Source organism: Bos taurus, chromosome 25, assembly GCF_002263795.3.
Source record: "Bos taurus isolate L1 Dominette 01449 registration number 42190680 breed Hereford chromosome 25, ARS-UCD2.0, whole genome shotgun sequence".
NCBI lineage: Eukaryota > Metazoa > Chordata > Mammalia > Artiodactyla > Bovidae > Bos > Bos taurus.
The window spans coordinates 35,770,218-35,789,546 of NC_037352.1; the positions used below are offsets into that span (position 1 = coordinate 35,770,218).

General features: G+C 53.5%; 2 protein-coding genes across 4 annotated transcripts; both read right to left on the minus strand.

Moving 5' to 3' along the window:
* Positions 1-276: 276 nt before the first annotated feature.
* Positions 277-14,263, minus strand: SRRT (serrate, RNA effector molecule). 2 transcript variants are annotated; one of them, NM_001083708.1, is given in 20 exon segments: positions 277-470; positions 572-698; positions 806-907; positions 1,089-1,245; positions 1,433-1,626; positions 1,779-1,932; positions 2,027-2,200; positions 2,576-2,764; positions 3,061-3,139; positions 3,250-3,311; positions 3,631-3,788; positions 4,119-4,236; positions 4,315-4,413; positions 4,603-4,787; positions 4,915-5,084; positions 6,927-7,115; positions 7,371-7,517; positions 7,755-7,883; positions 13,565-13,704; positions 13,972-14,263. In NM_001083708.1, coding segments are annotated over 19 exon segments (2,631 nt in total). In that variant the 5' UTR covers positions 13,687-13,704; positions 13,972-14,263; the 3' UTR covers positions 277-394.
* A 910-nt stretch (positions 14,264-15,173) lies between these two features.
* Positions 15,174-19,032, minus strand: TRIP6 (thyroid hormone receptor interactor 6). Of its 2 annotated transcripts, NM_001035469.1 has the most exon segments (9): positions 15,181-15,444; positions 15,579-15,699; positions 15,962-16,140; positions 16,844-17,013; positions 17,121-17,214; positions 17,535-17,921; positions 18,191-18,316; positions 18,407-18,534; positions 18,806-19,018. In NM_001035469.1, coding segments are annotated over 9 exon segments (1,446 nt in total). In that variant the 5' UTR covers positions 18,915-19,018; the 3' UTR covers positions 15,181-15,312.
* Positions 19,033-19,329: the final 297 nt, after the last annotated feature.

Sequence of the window (19,329 nt, forward strand, 5' to 3'; positions counted from 1 at the left end):
AGAATTTGGGGAGGTCTATGTTGTACTATATATATATATATATATATACACACACACACACACACATACACATACATATATTCTGCCTGCAATGCAAGAACCCAGGTCTGATCCCTAGGTCAGGAAGGTCCCCTGGAGAAGAGCATGGCAAGCCACTCCAGTATTCTTGCCTGGAGAAATCCATGGACAGAAGAGCCTGGTGGGCTACAGTCCATGGGGTCACAAAGAATCAGACACGACTGAGCAATGAACACTTCATATATACTAAGCCAAGAGTCACCACGCAAGTGCTTTTACTGGCAGTAGGGCTGAACGTACAAAAACTTCTCAGAGCTGGATAAGACAAGGCAGTCACAAGTACAGATGATACCAGGAGTGAGGAAAAGTAGGTGAGTCAAAAGAAGTCCACATCATCTGGAGCATCCAGGTCACGGTATTCCACAATGGCCCGTGGGTCTCCACGGACCATCCTGTGCGGTCAGAAAGAGTTAAGACAGGGTTAGAGTTGAGGGTCTCTGAAAGGAAGTTTGCAGAGGACCAAGAAAACGTAACCATCTTATCCCATTCTCACCTGTTTCGAGGTTTCCCAGGGTAACCTCCCTGGCCTCGGAAAGCATCATAGTTCCCTCGGCCAGCACCATAGGGAGCATGGGGGTATGGGGGTCCTCCTGTGGGGACTGCAGGGCGAACAGCACCAGCTAGGAAAAAGATCAGTACAGAGTTGAAACGCTGTGACCTCAACTATACCCTAAGTTTTCTTTCTCCCAGCCCCAGTTCAAGTCCTTCAACTCCCTCTTACACTTACCTCCATAGCCCAAGATGGGGGGCCTGGGCTGACCATAGGGCATCAGGCCCTGGGGAGTCTGGTGTGGGTAGGGAAGTCCCGGGGTCAGACCTGGGGGGAGTACAACAAGGACAGGAACATGAATTACTGCGGGGGAGGGGGCGGGGGAGGAAGACAATGAATGCGCTTTTAGTAATATGGCCTGAGACTGGGGTAGAAACTTAGGTCTCACCAGTTAGAACCAGGAGTCTTTGAACAGTCAAGGGACAGAGAATGGGGCAGACCCTCATGGATCGTATCTTACTCTGGGCAGGGCCTGGTGGCTGAGCTGGCTTGATCTCAGGCAGAGCAGGGCGCTTGGCATCAGTGAGAAAGTTGTTAAAAAAGGCTACCTCCTTCTTCACTTCCTCAATCTTTTCTGCATGCTTATTGAAGATATGTTTACGTACAAACTCGGGGCCCTGGGCGAAGAGAAGAGGGGATTAGGACAGACTGAACAGTGTGGGCTCCCTTGCTGCCCAGACCCAATCTTCAAGGACAGTCCTCCCCTCTCCAATCCCAGTGAACACTTCCTCCCCAGGCTTGAAGAGGCTTCCTGGCTCAACCCTCTCTTCCCATTGTTCTAACAACATAATTGTCATCACAGACCTTGAATTTCTTGCCACTGAGAGGGCATAGCCACTTATCCTTGCCCAGTTCCTGGGTGTTGGAGGTCACAAACTTTTCCACTTCCTGTTCAGGGTCTTTGCGACCCATCTTCTGGGCCTCTTCCTCTGAGAGAGATTCTCGCACACTCAGCAGCGGAGTCAGTTTCTCCTCAAATGTCTTCTGCCACTCTAGGACTATGGTTGGGGTACAGACAGGAGCAGGTTGGAGAAAGGAGCCAGGAGGAGGGGATTGGAGGAGAGGGTGGCAGAGCACTACTACCAGGGCAGAACCAAGGCCAGAGGCAGCGGAGAGCAAGAGAAACCAGGATGGGGAGCGGGGAACTCACCTTCCCCATGACTGATGCGGTTGGGTGGCATGGGCCCCCGAACGTGGATGATGCCACAACGGTTGGGCATTTCATCCTCGTTGGGGTACTCGCACGTGTTATAATAATCCAGGGAGTGCACGATGCGCAAATAGAGAAGGAGCTTGTCCAAAACCTAAGAAACATGAGAAGCGGTGAGTTCATCACTCTTCCCCCTTTACCGCCTGAGCCAGGCTCTCCCACGCCCCACGCTCCGCTCCCACTGGCACCTTGATCAGCTTCTCATCCCGCTCCACGTTGATCTCTGCAGGGTTCCCTTCCTTCGGAGGCTCCTCAGGAGGGGCCCCCCCACTGCTCCCCAGCAGCTCCTCCTCCTCAGCGCTCACCTCCTCAATCAGGTAGTCAGTGATATTCTTCAAGATCGGGTTCTGTGAGGGCAGACTCTGGAAGGGTGAGAGGTGAGGTGAGAGAGGCAGACAAAACTCTTCAGGGCAGCCTAGGAACCTTTGCATTTGAAAAGGCCAAGTGGGGCAGAAAGGAGCTCAGGACTCAGCTGGCCTGTTACCTCTCCGTTGTTATATTTCAATATAATATTTTATAGAATACTATATTTATAATAAATATTACATTTACACGTCTGTTCTGCCTTAGCCCATAAATAATCACTAACATCAATCTGTTTCATTGGAGCTGAAGGTGCTGCCCAGGAGAAGGGCAAAGACGTGGGTGGGTAAAAGGGGTCAATGCTACAGATCAGGTAAGGCCAGAGGTGCCCATAGCTGACGAGGTGGTAAAAAGCTCCCCGAGGAGTCACTGACCGCTGGCAGGGCAGGAGTCCCGGGCTCCGGGGCCCAGAGCTGGGTCCTGTCGTCCAGTGTGTGGACCAGCTTGGCTGCCAGCTTGATGTCGTTGCGCACGATCTGCTTGTGCTGGGTGATGCCGTTGATGTTGCGGACACGACGAGTGAGGTCTCTGTTTACACCAGGGCTCAGCTCACACTCCCGGAGCTGGAGGGGACCGAAAGCTTAGCAACACTTGCCCGAGAAGAGCCACTAGAAGACTGGCCCCACGAGCACACTAGTGATCAGACCGAGCCCCTGTGTACAGGGACCAGGATGTCTTGCTCACTCCAACAGTCTTAGGGCCACACCCAGAGACAACTGCATGCAGTCCACGTGAGCAGGCAAAATGGATGAAATAAAGACTGGATGGATGGAGCCGTCAATGAACAAAGGAACAAGACTGTGCGGAGCATGCAAGGCCCTACTTTCTCTTCCTCAACAGCCCCACTCCCAGCACTCACTCGGATATTCTGCAGGTTCCAACAGATCTCCTTAATGTTCACGCTGCGGTCAAAGGTCACCCAACCACGGCGGAAAAACCTGAACAAGAAAATGCCCACATAATCCTGGGATGGAGGTGATGCTGGCCACTCATCTTCCCTAAAGCTTTTCCCCAAGGTGTCCAGGGTCACACCTCCCACCTTCCTCACCTCCTCTCCGGCTGGGGCTCCGATAACGCCACACGCATAAAGCCTGGATATCGTTTACAAAGCTGTAAAAGCAGAAACAGAAACCCTACCTAGTGATTCAACAATTTACTTCTTCCTCCAATCCCTATGTCCTTAGAACCCTGGGGAACTGCCTTTTCATCTATCCTTGGACTAGGAAAAAACAATACAAGGGCTTAAGAACAGCAGCAGCTGAAAGCAAATGCTGCAGTCAGGGCTGGCCTCTCTGGAGGCCGTGGGCCCAGGGGGAAGGGGCTTCCCTGTTAGAGAAACAGGGGTGTGTGTGCATCAGAAGCAGCGCCAGGTTCTCATCCCCCTGCCATCCCCACCCAAAGCCTAGGTGTCACCCCTGCCCACACTCACAGAAATGATCTCAGCCCGGGAGATGTTGGGCGCGATGTTGCGCATGAAGAGAGAGCACGTCTTATGCAGGGGTCGGGGTTTGCATTCCAGCCCAGGGGCATCCTTAGGCTTCTCCCTCTCTTCTTCCTTGGGCTTCTCCTTTTCCTTGAGTGTTTCATCTATGCAGGGAGCAGTGGGAGTCAGCAAAAATTTGTTGTTGGGTGAAGGGAGAATAGAGAAGTTGTTAGTGAGTAAAGTCGCTCAGTCGTGTCCGACTCTGCGACCCCGTGGACTGCAGCCTACCAGGCTCCTCTGTCCATCAGATTCTCCAGGCAAGGATACTGGAGTGGGTTGCCATTTCCTTCTCCAAAAGAAGTTGTTACGCCTCCCCCAACCAGTCTCTCCCAAAAGGTCCCCTCCTTATCAATTTCACCCACCTCTCGCCTCCACACCAGCCCCCTCACCCTCCCCAGCACCATCAGTAGCAAGAGACTGAAAATAAGACCTACCAGCCTCCTCCTTCTCCTCCTCGGCCTGGCCACTCTCAGACTCTGACTCCGACTCGGACACACTGCCTTCGTCAAAGCTGTCATCGCCACTGTGCTTCCTGTTCCGCTTCTTGCTGCTCTGTGAGACCCACAGCAAGGGGGGAGTCAGGAACCAGGACCCAGCCCCGACTGCGGCCTTATCCAAGCGAGAACCTACCTTTTTGGCTTCTTTCTCAGAGTCTTCCTTCTTCTCTTCTTTGTCCCCATCACCTTCAGATTTCTTAATTTTGTCATCACTGGAACTCTCATTTTCAGCCTATAGGTAGAGACAAATCACCAGGAACATCATTCTCTCCTTCAGCCTTTTTCAGAGAGCCCTGCCAACTCTCCAGCAGCTCAGTCCACAAGTTTGCCTCTCGCCCACCCAATACCCAACACCCTAAAGTGGCTCCATTTCCCGCCCTCCAGGCCTCACAGACAGCGCCAGAAGCCCCAGCACTGAGACCTGTTTGCCATCTTCTTTCTTGTCATCCTTTTCGTTGGCCTTGCGCTCTCCATCACCCAGGCCTGGTCCGACCCGGCTTTCCTCTTTCTTGTTGGGCTCCCCAGGCTTTCCTGCCTGCTCCTCCTCCTCCTCCTGCTCCAGGATCCGCAGATCATTCTCTGTACCTCCTTCCATCTTAATCACAGCTACCAACACAGGGAGCAGAGGTCACATTCCAAGGGTCCTGGCCTTCTGCCTCTGGCTTTCTGTCAATTTTCATCTTCAGCCAAGACCCTGGTCACCAGACAAGTCCACCCCTCCCAATCCACACACCTGCATCCAGCATCTTGACAATGGCGTCAGCTTTGTCTATGTCCAGCAGAAGATTATCAAACCAGCCACTCTCCATGAGGGACAGGAACACCCTTAGTCGGTTTTGCAGGGCCCCTCGGGCCTCCTGCCGACGCTTCCCCACCTCATCTGGGTGGTACTTAGACCGAAACCTGAGAAGGAGGTGGGGAGGGAAGAGCCAAACAGTCACTGGAGGCCAGAGCCAGGACATGGGGAGGGGCCCGGGAAAGTCAGGGCACAGCCCCCATCCTCTCACACCCACAGACGGTCATAACAGTGGATCAGGGGAGGGGGTGCACCTGAACCACCCAAACCCCCCGAAAGGAACCAGAGGTTAGGCTCTGAGAAGATCTGGGGGAGAGCCAAGAACTAAGAGCTCTAGATTTGGAAAGAGTATGACTACAGGGGGAGTCAGGGCTGGGGGCAGAATGACTGCCCAAAATGTCTGGGAAACACCAATTTTAAGGAGTGTAGTTTCCCACAGCTTCCCAAAGTACCACTAAAGAAATAGTAGGTCCCAAAGAACCTCCCTCTCCTTGCCAACCCCAAACTAGAATCATTAAAAGGACTGCTCCCACCAGCTCCCTCCATCCCTTGGTGGAAGACAGGGAAACCTGAAATCACCAGAAAGGAAAAGCCACAAAAGGCAGGACACCTTTCTCCCCGCTAGGGAAGATAAGCAGCTGGTGAAGGGACAGGGAAAGACCAAAGGGAGAAACTGAAGTGCCCTTATAACCTCAGGTACTGCCCACAGGGGTCAAGAGAGGACAGGGATGGAGGGTTAGGTTAGAGCATGAAAAAGAAAACACTTAAAATAGGACCCTGGGCAGGAGAGGGCGGGGAGGACAAAAGAAATTAGGATATGCAAAGAAGAAAGGGCAAAGTGTGAGAAAGTCCCAGAACAAAAACAAGGAGGAAAACTAAAGACTAAACGAAAACTAGGAAAAAAACAAAACCCCAGTGGAAAGAAATGTCAGACAGGAGCAAGAACGGGGACAGAGAAAGAATGACAGGTCTATGAGTGAGGAAGACAAAGACATGGGTTAAGAAGAAAGAGGAGACAGGGACAGAACAGAACCACAGCTGAGCAGAAGAGGAAGGGAAAGCCGCAGGCGTCACCTCCAGGATCTTTACCTTGGCCGCTTGGTCAAACAGAGCTCAAGATTTAACTAGCCGCGCCCAGGGCCCATGCTGGCTGGTGGGCCACCGGCTGGCTCCTGGCTGGGGCGCCCGGCCCGGGTGCCCCACCCCCGCGGGACTCCGCGGTGGGGGCCCTGACTGACTAGCTGCCTGAGCAATCACATTCAGCTAAACCGCTGCATTGTGCACAACGGTGCCCTGCCTGTCTGCCTGGCCCGGGCAGCGCGGTCAGCCCAGGGGGCTCATGTATGGGCTGGGTATGGTGGGGGTGGAGGTGGGTTTGCTCCGAGCTCCGTCGATGAGCGGGTGTAGTTCCCAGTTCTGGCTCTTTTCAAGGAGGAGGAGCAGAAAGAGGATGAGGAGGAGGAGGAGCAGGAAGGGGGGAAAAGATGGTTGATTAAAATTAAAACATCCACAAAAGGAAAAAAATCAAAATTCTTTTTCTGTCAAACGATCCTGAGAGCTTTGCTTTTCTTGTCTGGTTTCACTCGTTGCTTTTGGGAGGACGCCACCGCCACACAGGGTCCCAGCGATCAGGGATGGCGGTGACCCCAAACGCAAGGGGGAGGCGGTGTGTCTGCCGCCCCAGAGGAACAGGTGGCTCTGGCCAGCTGCCTGGAGGTGGCTCACTCACCGAGGACGGCGGGAAGGGAGATTGGGGTGGGGGAGGGGTGGGGGGCCGTGGCGGACGTGGAGGTGAGGAGACCCATCGGCCAGGGCTGGCACACTCCCCTCCCCCGCCCCCAGAAGTGCTGGACTGGGGGAGATGGGGAGAGCACCGGGCTGCAGGCCCCACTGGCAGGGCCAGGGGAAACATGCCAGGGACAAGACGGTAGGCGAGGAGGGGCACTCACCACTCCTCATCCTTGTGAGCCAGGAAGAAGTCCTGCATCTGCTGCCTCCGGAAGTCCAGCTTGTAGTCGTTGTAGCGCTTGACCGCCTCGGTCTCGTCCACAGCATCATCCAGGGACAGGAGGAACTCCTTGAAGGTCTTCATCACAGGGGGCGGCACGCCCAGGTCGATCTCTGCTATGCTGCCCAGCCTGTGGGGGCGGGGGGACACGCTGGTCAGGAAGTCTTCAATGTGGGGGAAGAGGGTGGGAGAATGGGGGGGGGCCAAGGCAGCCAGCTGCCCTCTCCCTTTGCCCACCAAGACCATCACCCCGAGGTACCAACAGCTGCCACCGCCCACTGGTGCTCTTGTGTGCCCAACCCAATTCTCCTGGCTTCAGCCACCCCAATCCATCCCCAAATGTGGACCCCCTTCTCCCGGGCCCCCCCTGAAGCGCAGGTCTCACCTGGCCTGGATAGGCAGAACAGGGTGCTGCACGATGTGGACGTCTGGGTGGCCCCAGGGCTGAGGGGGGCCATAAGCTGGGCCCCCACCCCCCCCAGCATAGGGCATCTCATAGCCACTGTGGTATGGGTCAGAGCTGTGCTCATCCCTGAGGGTGGGGGACACAAAAGTCAGGCGGAGAAGGCAAGCAGCTCTCCAGAGGACAGAGGACGGGACCGAAGGGGGGTGCACGTGGACTGCGGTCTCTCCCACAAGGGCTTAAAGGGACCAAAAGAGATGACTTGAGGGGAAGTCTGAGCAAAGGAAACGACCGAGAAAGTTCTCAGCAGAAGTGAGGGGGGAGAGCCGAGGCCCGGAGAGAGGACAGAGGCTGTCGCCATCTCACCAGTCTCGCCGCATGCGCTTCTGCGGGGGGCTGAGCTCGTGCCGTGGAGGCGAGAAGCGCTCCCGCCGATTCCGGTCATAGTCACGATATTCGCCCCGACTGCGGCGCTCCCGGCCCCGGTCCCACTCTCTGGAGGTAAGAACAAGCGGCGGTAAATACGACAACACAGCTGGGTATCCCAAGACCACACTCCTGGACGGGCTCTTTCTATCCTATCTGAGTTGTTGTTCAGTCGCTAAGTCGTGTCCAACTCTGCAACCTCGTGGACTGCAGCACGCCAGGCCCCTCTGTCCTTCACTATCTCTTAGTTTGCTCAAATTCATGTCCACTGAGTCGGTGATGCTCTCTAACCTTCTCACCCTCTGCTGCCCCTTCTACTTTGGCCTTGAATCTTTCCCAGCATCAAGGTTTTTTCCAATGAGTTGGCTCTTTGCATCAGGTAGCTGAAGTACTGGATCTGAGTACATCCAGACTAAAAGCTGCAAACTGTATTCCAAAAGAACCCTCTAAGCGGAAAGACTTGTCTACTTCCACCACTTCAGCCACTACCCACAAGCTGATGGCTCGTCAACTCTTCCTCCAGCCTGGCCTTTTTTCTGAACTCCAGAGCAATGTTACCAACCCCTTCTATTATTGCCACCTCCAATTCAACATGACCAGAATCAAGCCTGTTATTTCCATCGCTATGGGCCCAAACTTGCCGCCCCCGACCCACAGCTTCCCACTTTCGGCTGCACCAACAGACTGCCCCGCATCCAGTTACCAAGGGTCACTCTCACCGCTAACTTGTTATCAGCTTATTAACTCTCTGCCTCAAACGCAACGAAGGCTGTTCTTTCCCCTGCCATTCCCATAAACTCAGCCAGGTCTATGTGCCCTGGTCCCGGCCACTTCTCCTTTTAAGTGCAGCCTTGGTTCGTATTCCCTACCTCTGGTCTCTCCCCTTCCTCCTCTCCAAGGTCACAGGGCTCTTTCTCAAACAAAATGTGAACATGTCATGCCCTTGCTTAAATTCAAAACTTTGGTTCCTGGCGACCATTCCAGATTCTCTACCAATCACCAGTGAACCCCATCTGCATCTTAACAAAGGAAAATCCTCTGCTATAACCCAGTAGTTCTCAAACTTTTCAGTCTTGGGACGACCTCCTTACACTCTTAAAAATTAAAGAGCTTTTGCTTGTATGAGTTATATTTATCAACATTTAACTGTATTCAAAATCAACACAGAAAAAGACTATTAACTTTGAAATCACACAGTAATACGAATTATATATTTGTACACGAAATGGCTATTTTCCAATAAAAAATTCTGTGAAAAAAGTCGCACTGCGTTTTTTCATTTACAAATTTTTTCAAGGTCTGGCTTAATTTTAAAGGAGACAACTGGATTCTCACAGTATATACGTCTCCATTCAACCTGTTAAGATACGTTGTTTGGTTGGAAAATGTGAAGTACACAGTGATATGTACTTGAAAAAGGGAGTACTTTAATAACCTTTTCAGATTATTGGGGATATTCTGTTTGGTTTGGCTGTGCCATGCAGCTTTCGAGATCTTAGTTCCCCAACCAGAAATCCAACCTGGGCTCTCAGCAGTGACAGCCCAGAGTCCCCAACCACTGGACTGCCAGGGAATTCCCTATTCACTGTTTTTGACACTCCCCAAAATTTGGCAAGAGATAGTTATCTTAAAGGCTAGCTGCAATGTGGAATCTGAAACCAAATCAATGAACATTTTGTACTCCGCTACATTAAAGTTCATTGTTCTTCTTTGCTCTTTTAATGGACCTTGACACATCTCATTACCTATCTCACCATAAAAGCCTTTAAAGCAATGGGGAGCTGACAAACTGACATTGTAGATAAAAGTTTTCCAAACTTTAGTTTTCACTGCAAAGTTCCACTTTCTTACTGGCAACAAAACTGACAATTTTCCCTAAAGTAACAAGTGGTTAGACAGCAGCACCAACTCAATGGATATGAATTTGAGCACACTCCGGGAGATAGTGGGGGACAGAGGAGCCTGGCGTGCTGCAGTCCATGGGGTCACAGAGTCGGACACGACATAGTGACTGAACAACAAGAGTAGCAAGTTCTCTTAAATGTCTACCCAAAACCCAAATATGAATAAGCACTGTTTGACAGCCGTCCATTCAGGTAAAAAAAAAAAAACGCATCTCACAGGAGAGGAGTGATCAGGGCTGTTAACTCAGCTCACAACTCAATCCCACAAAAGCTCCTCCTCAAGATAACCACTATACCACAGGCGTGCAGGCTTAGTCGCTCAGTCGTGTCCGATTCTTTTCAACCCCATGGACTTTCCAATCCCATGGGTTCGATCCCCAACCCAGGGATCGAGCCCCGTCCTTACAGGTGACTCTTTACCACTGCGCCACCTGGGAAGCCCAGGTGATACAATATGCAGAAGTGCTTTATGCATACTTCCTATTCATCACATGTATTAAAAACTATATTAAGAAGTTAAGAATTAATAAAGTTTAAAATTGTTATTGATAAAAAAAATAAAAAAATAAAATACAATTGTTATCGCTTCATCAATGACAGTACATGAAGCTTTTATCAAGCACCGGTGCCACTGCTGTGATTTGGGCTAGGGCACCAGCGCGAATCAAAGCAGTTTTACTCACCATTGCTAGGGCACAGTGTCAATACAGTGAAAGCAACAATACTACCTTAGTATCACTATAAAAAGTTGCGAGCTAACAACAAATGCTTGGAGAGGGTGTAGAGAAAGGGGGACCTCCCCCCTACACTGCTGGCAGGAATGTAAGCTGTCTGCAGCCACTACGGAAAACAGGATGGAGGTTCCTCAGAAGACTGATATTACACTTGCCATATGATCTAGCAATCCTGCTTAGTCACCCCGTCATGTTCAACTCTTTTCGAACCCACAGACTGCAGCCCGCCAGGCTCCTCTGTCCATGGGGATTCTCCAGGCAAGAATACTGGACTGGGTTGCCATGCCCTCCTCCATGGGATCTTCCCAACCCAGATCTCCCACATCGCAAGCAGATTCTTTACCGTCTGAGCCACCAGAGAAGGCCTACTCCTGGGCATCACTCAGACAAAACCGTACGTAAGTCAGAAAGATAAATGCAACCCTATGTTCACAGCAGCACTATTTACAGCAGCCAAGATATGGAAACAATCTAAATGACGGCCTACAGAGGGATGGATAAACTAACACAGTGTATGGTGTTCAGAAAGGAATGCTACTTAGCCATAAAAAGGAATGAAGCAACGCCATGTAGCAACACGGATGGACCTAGAGATCACCACACGAGGCGAAGTGACTCAAAGAGAAAGACAAATACTGTATGATGTTACTTACACGTGGAATCTAAAACATAACACAAATGAACATATCTATGAAACAGAAACACTCACAGACATACAGGACAGACTTGTGGCTGCCAAGGGGGGAGAGGAATGGAGCGGGAGTTTGGCGTTAGCAAGTGCAAGCTATTATATATAGAATTGGTAAGTGACAAGTTTTACTGTATAGCACAGGAAACTAGTACTCTGTAATAAAGCATAATGAAAAAGAATTTTTAAAAAAGAACAAAAATTTTAAAAGATAAAAAACAGTTGTAGGCTCACAGACCTCTGAGGGATTATGAGAACCACTACTCTAAAAAAACTAGAACCTATGTTCTTTTCTGTGAACAACATTATGTCCCCAAGTCCAAGCTGTACAGCCCATCTGTGTCTGAGGAATTCCCACTAATCTTTCCAAACTTTCCTAAGTGTCCCCTTCCTGTCACCCTCCCCTACAATACCTTCACCACTTCTCCTCTCCCTCAGATCTGTTCCCTCAACATTTCACATCTTCATCATGACCTCTCATAGATAAATATATTCATTTACAGCATACACCCAAGGCCATTTTGCCCCACACTCCAAGCCCCTGACTGTCAACTCCTTAAAGACAATAACTATCCCTTGGCCATCTTCAGAATTCAGAAGAATGCATTTGGTTGTCCTCTTTTATTATTTTTACACCTTTATTTGCTTTAATTTTTTGCAGCATTTATTCCCAGGCCGAAGTTTTTTCTTCAGGTTCTTCTGGGAAATCTTTTACTTCTGGGCAGCCTCCTCTTCTGGTTTAGGAACAAGCCATTCTTTTTCAGTAAGGATCACCTCAGTGTGGCAAGGAGAGCTCATGTACAGGTTGACCCGACCATGAGCTCTGTAAGTCCTGCACGGCACCCTGGGCCTTTGTTCACCTGGATGTGCTCAATGACCAGAGAATCTACATCTAAGCCTGTAAGTCCAGCATGACTCTCTGCATTTTTGAGCACGTGCAGTAAAACGTCAGCACTCTTTTTGGGCCACCAACCCTGTGTCCAGCCTCACTGCTTGGCCTGTGCACACCTCCCAACTCCACCGTTACGACGGAATGCCACACACAGCTTCTTTAAAGTGACAGCCTTCAGATACTTGGTGGCTTTTCAGATATGCACACCCTTAATTGCCTGGGTAGTTTCATGAGTGTTCTTAAAGTAAACACAAAGATTTGAACCTCTTGATCTGCATGATTTTGTGGTGTTTTCTGGATCAAGTGAATAGTGCACCGTTTTTAGAAGTCACCCCAGGCTGCTTACTGGAAAAGCGTCTCCTGACTTTCTTAGAAAAATACTAAAGAAAACAAGGTGCCGCAGACAGTCTCCACAGTGAAGAGATACGTTGAGGGAAACACTGAACAACTTACTAAACTTCTTTTTCAAGATGACACTAGATGAATAAATGCTACTCAATAAGCCATCTCAAACTTTTTTTCTGATAACCTGTTTCCAAATCAAGTCTGTGATATCAACTCACTGACCAGATACTTATGATGTTCCTTAGATAAAAATCTTCCTCAATTCCTTTAAATATCAACTATTTAACAGAAAAAACCTCAACTCTAATCTACTCCAGAACATCCCAGAAAGCTAATCACTACTGCTAAGTCACTTCAGTCGTGTCCGAGTCTGTGCGACCCCAGAGACTGCAGCCCACCAGGCTCCCCCGTCCCTCGGATTCTCCAGGCAAGAACACCGGAGTGGGTTGCCATTTCCTTCTCCAAAGCATGAAAGTGAAAAGTGAAAGGGAAGTCGCTCAGTCCTGTCCGACTCTTAGCGACCTCGTGGACTGCAGCCTACCAGGCTCCTCCATCCATGGGATTTTCCAGGCAAGAGTACTGGAGTGGGATGCCATTGCCTTCTCCAAATCACTAGCTACATCAAACCTAATCAAGTAATCCCATCCATGGATCACCGATGGCATCACCAACTCAATGGACATGAGTTTTAGCAATCTCCAGGAGTTGGTGATGGACAGGGAAGCCTGGTATGCTGCAGTCCATGGGGTCACAATGGGTCCGACCCTACTGAGCAACTGAACTGAACTGATCACTGTTCAAAGAACTCTTTCTGATTCTAGGCTACACTATTACAAGAAATTTAATTATATCCTGATAGAGAACTAGTCTGATAACCTCTCCAATCAAGCCAATTCTGTATTATTACTTTTTCTGAGTCAACTTTCTGGGGGTATAATTTACAAACAATAGAATGCACACACAAACACTGCTTTTTCCTACTCAAACTCTTACCTCTGTTGCTCTGATCTTCTGAACATTTCAAAAATTAAGCCATAGAGCAATGAAGTCAAACCACATGAAACAGTCAAAAACGAGTGATTTCATATGGCTCGACCTAATAAATAAAGCTTTAAGAAAACTGCAATGAAACTTGAATGCCCGACAATAAAACAGGGAGCCGAAATTAAGAAAAAATTGTGTCCTACCGGTCATTCCAATCATCCCCTCGACGTCTTTCATCTCTCTCCCGGGAACGGTCGTAGTCGCTGCGCTCTCGTCTAAACTTGTCCCTGCGCCTTCGATCATACTCGTCATCGCTGTCACCCATGGCTCTGGCTGAGGGGGCCTGGAATCCGGAGAGGGATAATCTGGGCGTTCAACAATGACGGCAGGAGCAGAGGACCCCACCCCACCCGCCCTTTGCAGCAGCATGCCCGCCTCCCTCCAAAAAGGCCAGCCCTCCGCCGACCCCGCCATCATAAGGCCTCGGCCCCCGCAGCTGGAGGCCTCCGACTCTCCAGTCGCTCCCAGGGGCCTCCTCGCCCACTCGCAAGCCCCTCTCCCTGCTTCCCGCCCCAGCCCGGCTCTTGCCGCTCCAGGCCCCTCCCCCCACCTGGAAGCGGTCGCGGCCGTTTGTCTCGCGGTCCAGCCAGCAGGTTCTTTGGGAGATCTGGGCCCGCCCCTTGCCTCGGGCGCGCGACGGGGACGACGAGGAGGGTAAGAGGGAGACTGGGCGCTCTTGGCGACGGGGCCGAATAGACGCGAAGAAACCGGGACAGCCGAAGATGGACGGTCGGCGCGCGCAGCTCGAGCTGCGCCTGCGTCACCCGCAGACCAGCGCCCGGAACCACAAACTGCATCCACCAGGGGCTGGTGGAGAACTAACTCGGAGAGGGAAAGGCGGGGAGCACCGGGGGCTGATGGGAAGGGGCGGGCACCCAGAAGTCTCGCGCGTTCTGCGGGACGAGAACTGTGCGAGCAAGAGGAACTACGGGAGCCGGGCGGGACCAAGCATGGGGAGGGCGGTAGACGCCCCCTCCCCCCGCCCCGGCCGTGAGGGAGCGCTTCCTCCCGCCGAGGTCGAGGGTCGCGCTTCCCCGGATGTGTCCGAAGTCTAAACCAGTTGGCATTCAGCCGCTTTCCCCTATGTTTACTCGCGGAGCCCCCCCGACTTCATCAGGAATGGTTCTCCCCTCTCCTTGCGCAGGGCAGAGATTTAGGGACTCTTCCGTTTTCGCGGATTCAGCAACCATTTTAAAGCATTTCCCACCATTTTGTGATCCCACCAGAGAACCAGTGGTTATTGGTTGTCAGTACGCGCTACCTGCAAAACCCATTGTTCCTGCTCTTCTTCCACAAAGGCACCCGATCTTTAAGTAAAAGTGGCAGACCCCAACCAGCACCTTGATGAGATCAGTTGTAGGTTGTGAGCCTGACGGCCAAGCAGGATCTGGGCTGCCCCAGATTAAATGCACCACCACCCCAGGGATAACAAAAAAGTCCTTGTTCAGTGAGTTGAGTGTGAAGACTTAAGGAAATGCTGCCTTTCTTGCACATACTGCAGCCTTGTTCCCAGGGCTTGTGGCGGGGTTGGGAGGGGGGAGTATCTCTACAGAAACTACTTTTAAAAGAGTGTACAATGGAGTTGCAAAAAACTGACCCAGGACTAGGAAGACCCTTCCGATCTTGGTTCTGCCATTTGGGAGCCATGCAACCTGAGGAAGTCACTTCTCAGGTGAAAATGCAGGCCAGTCACCACAACCTGCTTGTGCTGGGTTGATGTGAGAGTATCAGATGAGACAACAGACTTTAAAGTGTTTTGTAAACTCTGGCGGGGTTGTTATTTCGTGACTGAAGGACAAGGAAACAGCATTTGGTGACAAAGTTATAAAGGTAGTTGTCGGGGAGGGTGGTGGATGGGAAGGGAGGGCACAGCAGGTGCTCCTGGGGAGACTCAGCAGTCGGTGGTGACAGTGGCTGAGAGCTCCTGGATCCGCCAGGCACTGCAGGTCTTGCACAAGATGTGCCCATCCAGTGGGTAGCAGCCCTGACACTCACCCTCAGAGGAGAGCAGCAGCCCACACTCCTGTTTAGAAAGAAGCAACAGCTTTCCATCAGGCCCGGACCCCTGAGATCCTTCTCCATCATGCTTTACCACACCCAGTGCCCCGGACCCCAATAACCCTTCCCCTCCCCCCACCGTTGCCCAGGCCCCCCTACCTCACACTTGTAACAGCCAATGTGAAAACTGCGATCCAGAGCTACGATTCGCACGGTCTCCTCCTGACCTGGTTCGGGCATGATGGCCCCACCACATACTGAGCATCTTGGGGCAAACTTCCTGGGGGTGGAAGGGAACCCAGGAGGCTGTCAAGCCCCAGGGTTGGAGGGGACTAACAGTGGATCCCAAAGAAGGCGGGACAAGGCAGGGGATGGGAGAGACCAAAGGGAGGTAAGAGTTTGGGATCTTAGGGAAAGAGAGAAAGAGGCACAGCCAGGGTTGCCAAACAGGAGAGGCTGGTACTCCAATGGGAAGGAGTCATGAGGAAGATGGGAAAGGCCAGCCCAGACATCCTGAGACAGAAGCTGGGGACCCGGCTGACCTGTGGAAGTCCTCAATGCAGTGGATCTGGCTCGTGGCATCCACAGTGAAAGGAATGCCGTCGAGGCCGCGGTGGCACACCACACAGGTGAAGCAGCCCGGGTGGTAGGCCTTCCCCATAGCCCGCAGAATCCGGTCCAGGATGGGCTGGGAGCACGTGGAGCACTTCTCCAGGGTGGCCTGGCAGGAAAGAGGGTAGGAAGGTCGGGGGCTGGGGAGACCCACAGGAGCCCTTACAGGCATCCATCCAGCCCATCCATCTTATTTCTCTATCCACCTGCATGGGATTCAGTGAAAGGTGACCTTGAACAGATCTGAGTACTGACCCCAGCACTGCAGCTTCCTGGACAAGTTATTTAACCTCTCTGAGCTTCATTTTCCTTCAGCAGTAGTAGCTGCTTCACTGGGATATTGTGGGGATTTAGCACATTCCTGTAAATCTAAAATAAATGCCTGGGACTTCACTGGCAGTCCAGTGGTTAAGAATCTGCCCTGCAAGGCAGGGGACATGAATTCCATCCCTGGTCTGGGAAGATCCCATTCGCCTCAGAACAACTAACCCCATGCACCACAACTACTGAGCCTACACTCTAGACCCCGTAGTCTGCAACAAGAGAAGCCACCGCAATGAAAAGCCCGCGCACCGCAGCTAGAGAAAGCTGGCTGGCAGCAACGAAGTCCCAGCGCAGCCAAAAATAAATAAATGCTTCACACGTATGAGGGAATATCGTCCTTCTCCAGCAGCCAGTGTGGAGCTCCTTCCTTCATTCATCCCTTCTTCTCGTTTATCAGTGTCAGTTCCCCTGCTTCAAGCCCTATTCCTCTAGTTTCCAACTCATTTATTGTAGTTGGATGGAAGCCCTCCCGGCCCCCAACCACTCACCACATAGCAGCTCTCACAATACGCCCTCCTCTCCACGGCGTAGAAATGCTGGCCCCGAAGCTGGGCCCGGCACGTAGAACACACAAAGCAGCCCACGTGGAAGACGCGATCCAGGGCCACAACCCCGGCCCCATCCCCGACCACGTCTTCTCCGCAGCCACCACAGCGGCCTGGGGACGGGGAGGGACAGGGTCAACCCCCTCAAAGGCCGGGAAGCCGGATCCGCTGTCCATCTGACTCTGCAGTCCCACCTCCCTGAGGTCGGGGGTCAGCTCACCGAAGTACTCCCCGCTGGGCGGGTGGTTCATGTCGTGCACCAGCTTCTTGGTCAACCTCTCAAGCTCCTCCTCGGGAGGCTGGCTCAGGGGGACCTGGGAGGTGAGACTCAGGGGTTTGGCCCTACCTCTAGCTCCCAGTGCTGTCACTGAGAGTCCTGAGGGTGACCAGACCATTCTACCCAGAAAGCTTATCACAGAACAAGTCCAAGCCCAGGGGCCGGGGGAGCCCCTCTGGCAGCCAGAGTGTAGATCTAGGCCCCTCCGTTTTTTAGTCCTGACCTGCCCCACATCCACAGGGGATCCAGAGCCCCAACATCCCAGACCTCCAATATTAACACCCCCTCCCCTGCACCCCACCCAGTCAGCATCCAGTTGTCTTTGATGGACCCAAAATCCCAGGGCCCAGGGCTTACCTGGGGCCCATACCCGCCTCCTCTTGCGCCTGCAGGGCCGGAGACCCCCGGGGCCTCCTCCTTAACCCCCGGCCCTGGCTCGCGGTGGCTCCTGTAGCCAGCCCCCCAGACTTCACCTCGGCCTGGGAGAGGAAAGTGGGGGCCCGGGGAGGGCCCGGAGGCCTGAGAGGCCCCCCGCCTGGGAGGGCCGCAGCCTCTCACGGGTCGTGCCACTTTCACTTGCACAGGGAAGGCAGGGCCGGCGGGGGTGCTGGCCGTAGCATAGGAGGCCGGAGTGGGGGCCCCATAGGGGGACCCTGGGAGCGGCGGGGGAGGAAGCGCCCCTCCATTCGGCCTCAAGGGGCCTGACCCTGAGCGGTAGGCTGGGGGCTCAGGGGGCTCGTAAGCCTGGGGAGAAACGCAGAGTGGGAGTGAGCTGGGCCCATTTCCAGGACACCCATCTATAGGAAGCCCCCCACCCCTTGGGGCACCCAGGCAAGAACCAGCTTTGACAAGGGCCCAGAGTAAGCATCCCTCACGTGGGGCTTGTGGGCGGGTGCAGGGGGGAGGGGCGGGTTGGGAATGGGGGGATTCAGAGTAGGGACCAGGCTTGGGGGGGGCGGGGTCAAGGATCGGAAGGGGCAGGGGCAGGGGCAGGGGCAGGACAGGGGAGTCACCTGCCGGTCAGGCCGCCGCGGGGCGTGACCTCGACCCCCGTCCAACTCAGCCAGCATGCTGGTCAGGGAGTCTATCTCAGCATCCAGACTTCCCGGGCGCAAGCCTCCCCTGTCTGGGGGGAGGCCCTGGGGAGGGAGCAAAAAGCAGGGAGAAATGCAAATCCCACGGTCTCCCCCCTGGCCCAAATCACCCCATCCCCCAGTGCCTGTGCTCACCTGTGAGTGCTGGGGTGCTCCGTGGCACCCCACCCAGGCCAGCCCCCGGTCCTCCGGTTCCCCGGGGGTCTGGTAACACTGCTCAGATGGGAGGGGGCAAAAATTGACCCGGGGGTGGGGCTGGAGCGCTGGGGTGAGGGAAGAGAGAGCCAAGGTGGGGATGAGGAAGGTCAAGGTGACGACGCCCATGGAGGCCACTCTTCACCCTTGAAGAGGGACTCACGTCTTGAGTCCCTCTTCATCCCCCCCCCACCCCCGGCCCTGCACCTGGGGTCCGAGAATGGGGCTGGGAGGGGAAGGGGCGGCAGGGGCCTGCTCAGTGGGGCGCGGACGGCGCAAGGCAGAGCTGAGAGCGCTGGTGGCCCCGGGGGCCTCTGGGCCTCACTGGGGCTGCCTTACCTGCTCCGTGGGCCAGGGGAGGCCCTGAGGCCCCTCGGGGGAGCGCTCTCCCCTGAGGGGCTCTAGCGGGCTCCGGCTGCTTCGGGGGGAGCCAGGTGGGCCCGGACATGGTCTGGAAAGGGGGACTTCAGACAGCGGGTCGGGCCCCACGGAGCCCCAGGGCTCTGACTTGGATCCCTTCTTCTGTCCCACACCTTGCTTGGGACTCCAGGAAAGAAACTTTTTCTGGTTTTTTTTTTTCCCCTTCCTCCCTAATTTTGGGGATGGCCACGCCCCCGGTGACATCATCGCATTCCTGGGGGAGGGTCACGTGGCCCCCTAGGCCCTAAACTGCCGTCCCTCCCCGAGTCGGGCCCCCTCCTGCGAGCAGGGAGCGCTTTCCTCCAGAGCCCCGAGTCTGCGGGCTGCCGGCAGCCTGCATCTCCACCAGCACGCCCCCACCCCCAGGCCGGCGCCCGGGTCCCACACGTGGCCATCTCCCTGCTGAGAGTCTCTCCAGCGCTCCTCTGTCCCCATCCCCCATA

What these genes read in the sequence shown, in the direction of transcription:
- SRRT (XM_005225138.3), bottom strand. Translation starts at nt 13,686, where the DNA reads ATGGGTGACAGCGATGACGAGTATGATCGAAGGCGCAGGGACAAGTTT. An exon ending in GCTCACAAGGATGAGGAGTG is followed by an intron (nt 5,085 to 6,926) that starts GTGAGTGCCCCT and finishes CCTCCTTCTCAG; the next exon opens with GTTTCGGTCTAAGTACCACC. An exon ending in GAGCCCCAGCCGGAGAGGAG is followed by an intron (nt 3,140 to 3,249) that starts GTGAGGAAGGTG and finishes TTTCTTGTTCAG; the next exon opens with GTTTTTCCGCCGTGGTTGGG.
- TRIP6 (XM_059881424.1), bottom strand. Translation starts at nt 18,914, where the DNA reads ATGTCCGGGCCCACCTGGCTCCCCCCGAAGCAGCCGGAGCCCGCTAGA. An exon ending in GAGCACCCCAGCACTCACAG is followed by an intron (nt 18,317 to 18,406) that starts GTGAGCACAGGC and finishes CTCCCTCCCCAG; the next exon opens with GGCCTCCCCCCAGACAGGGG. An exon ending in GCCCAGCGGGGAGTACTTCG is followed by an intron (nt 17,014 to 17,120) that starts GTGAGCTGACCC and finishes CCCCGTCCCCAG; the next exon opens with GCCGCTGTGGTGGCTGCGGA.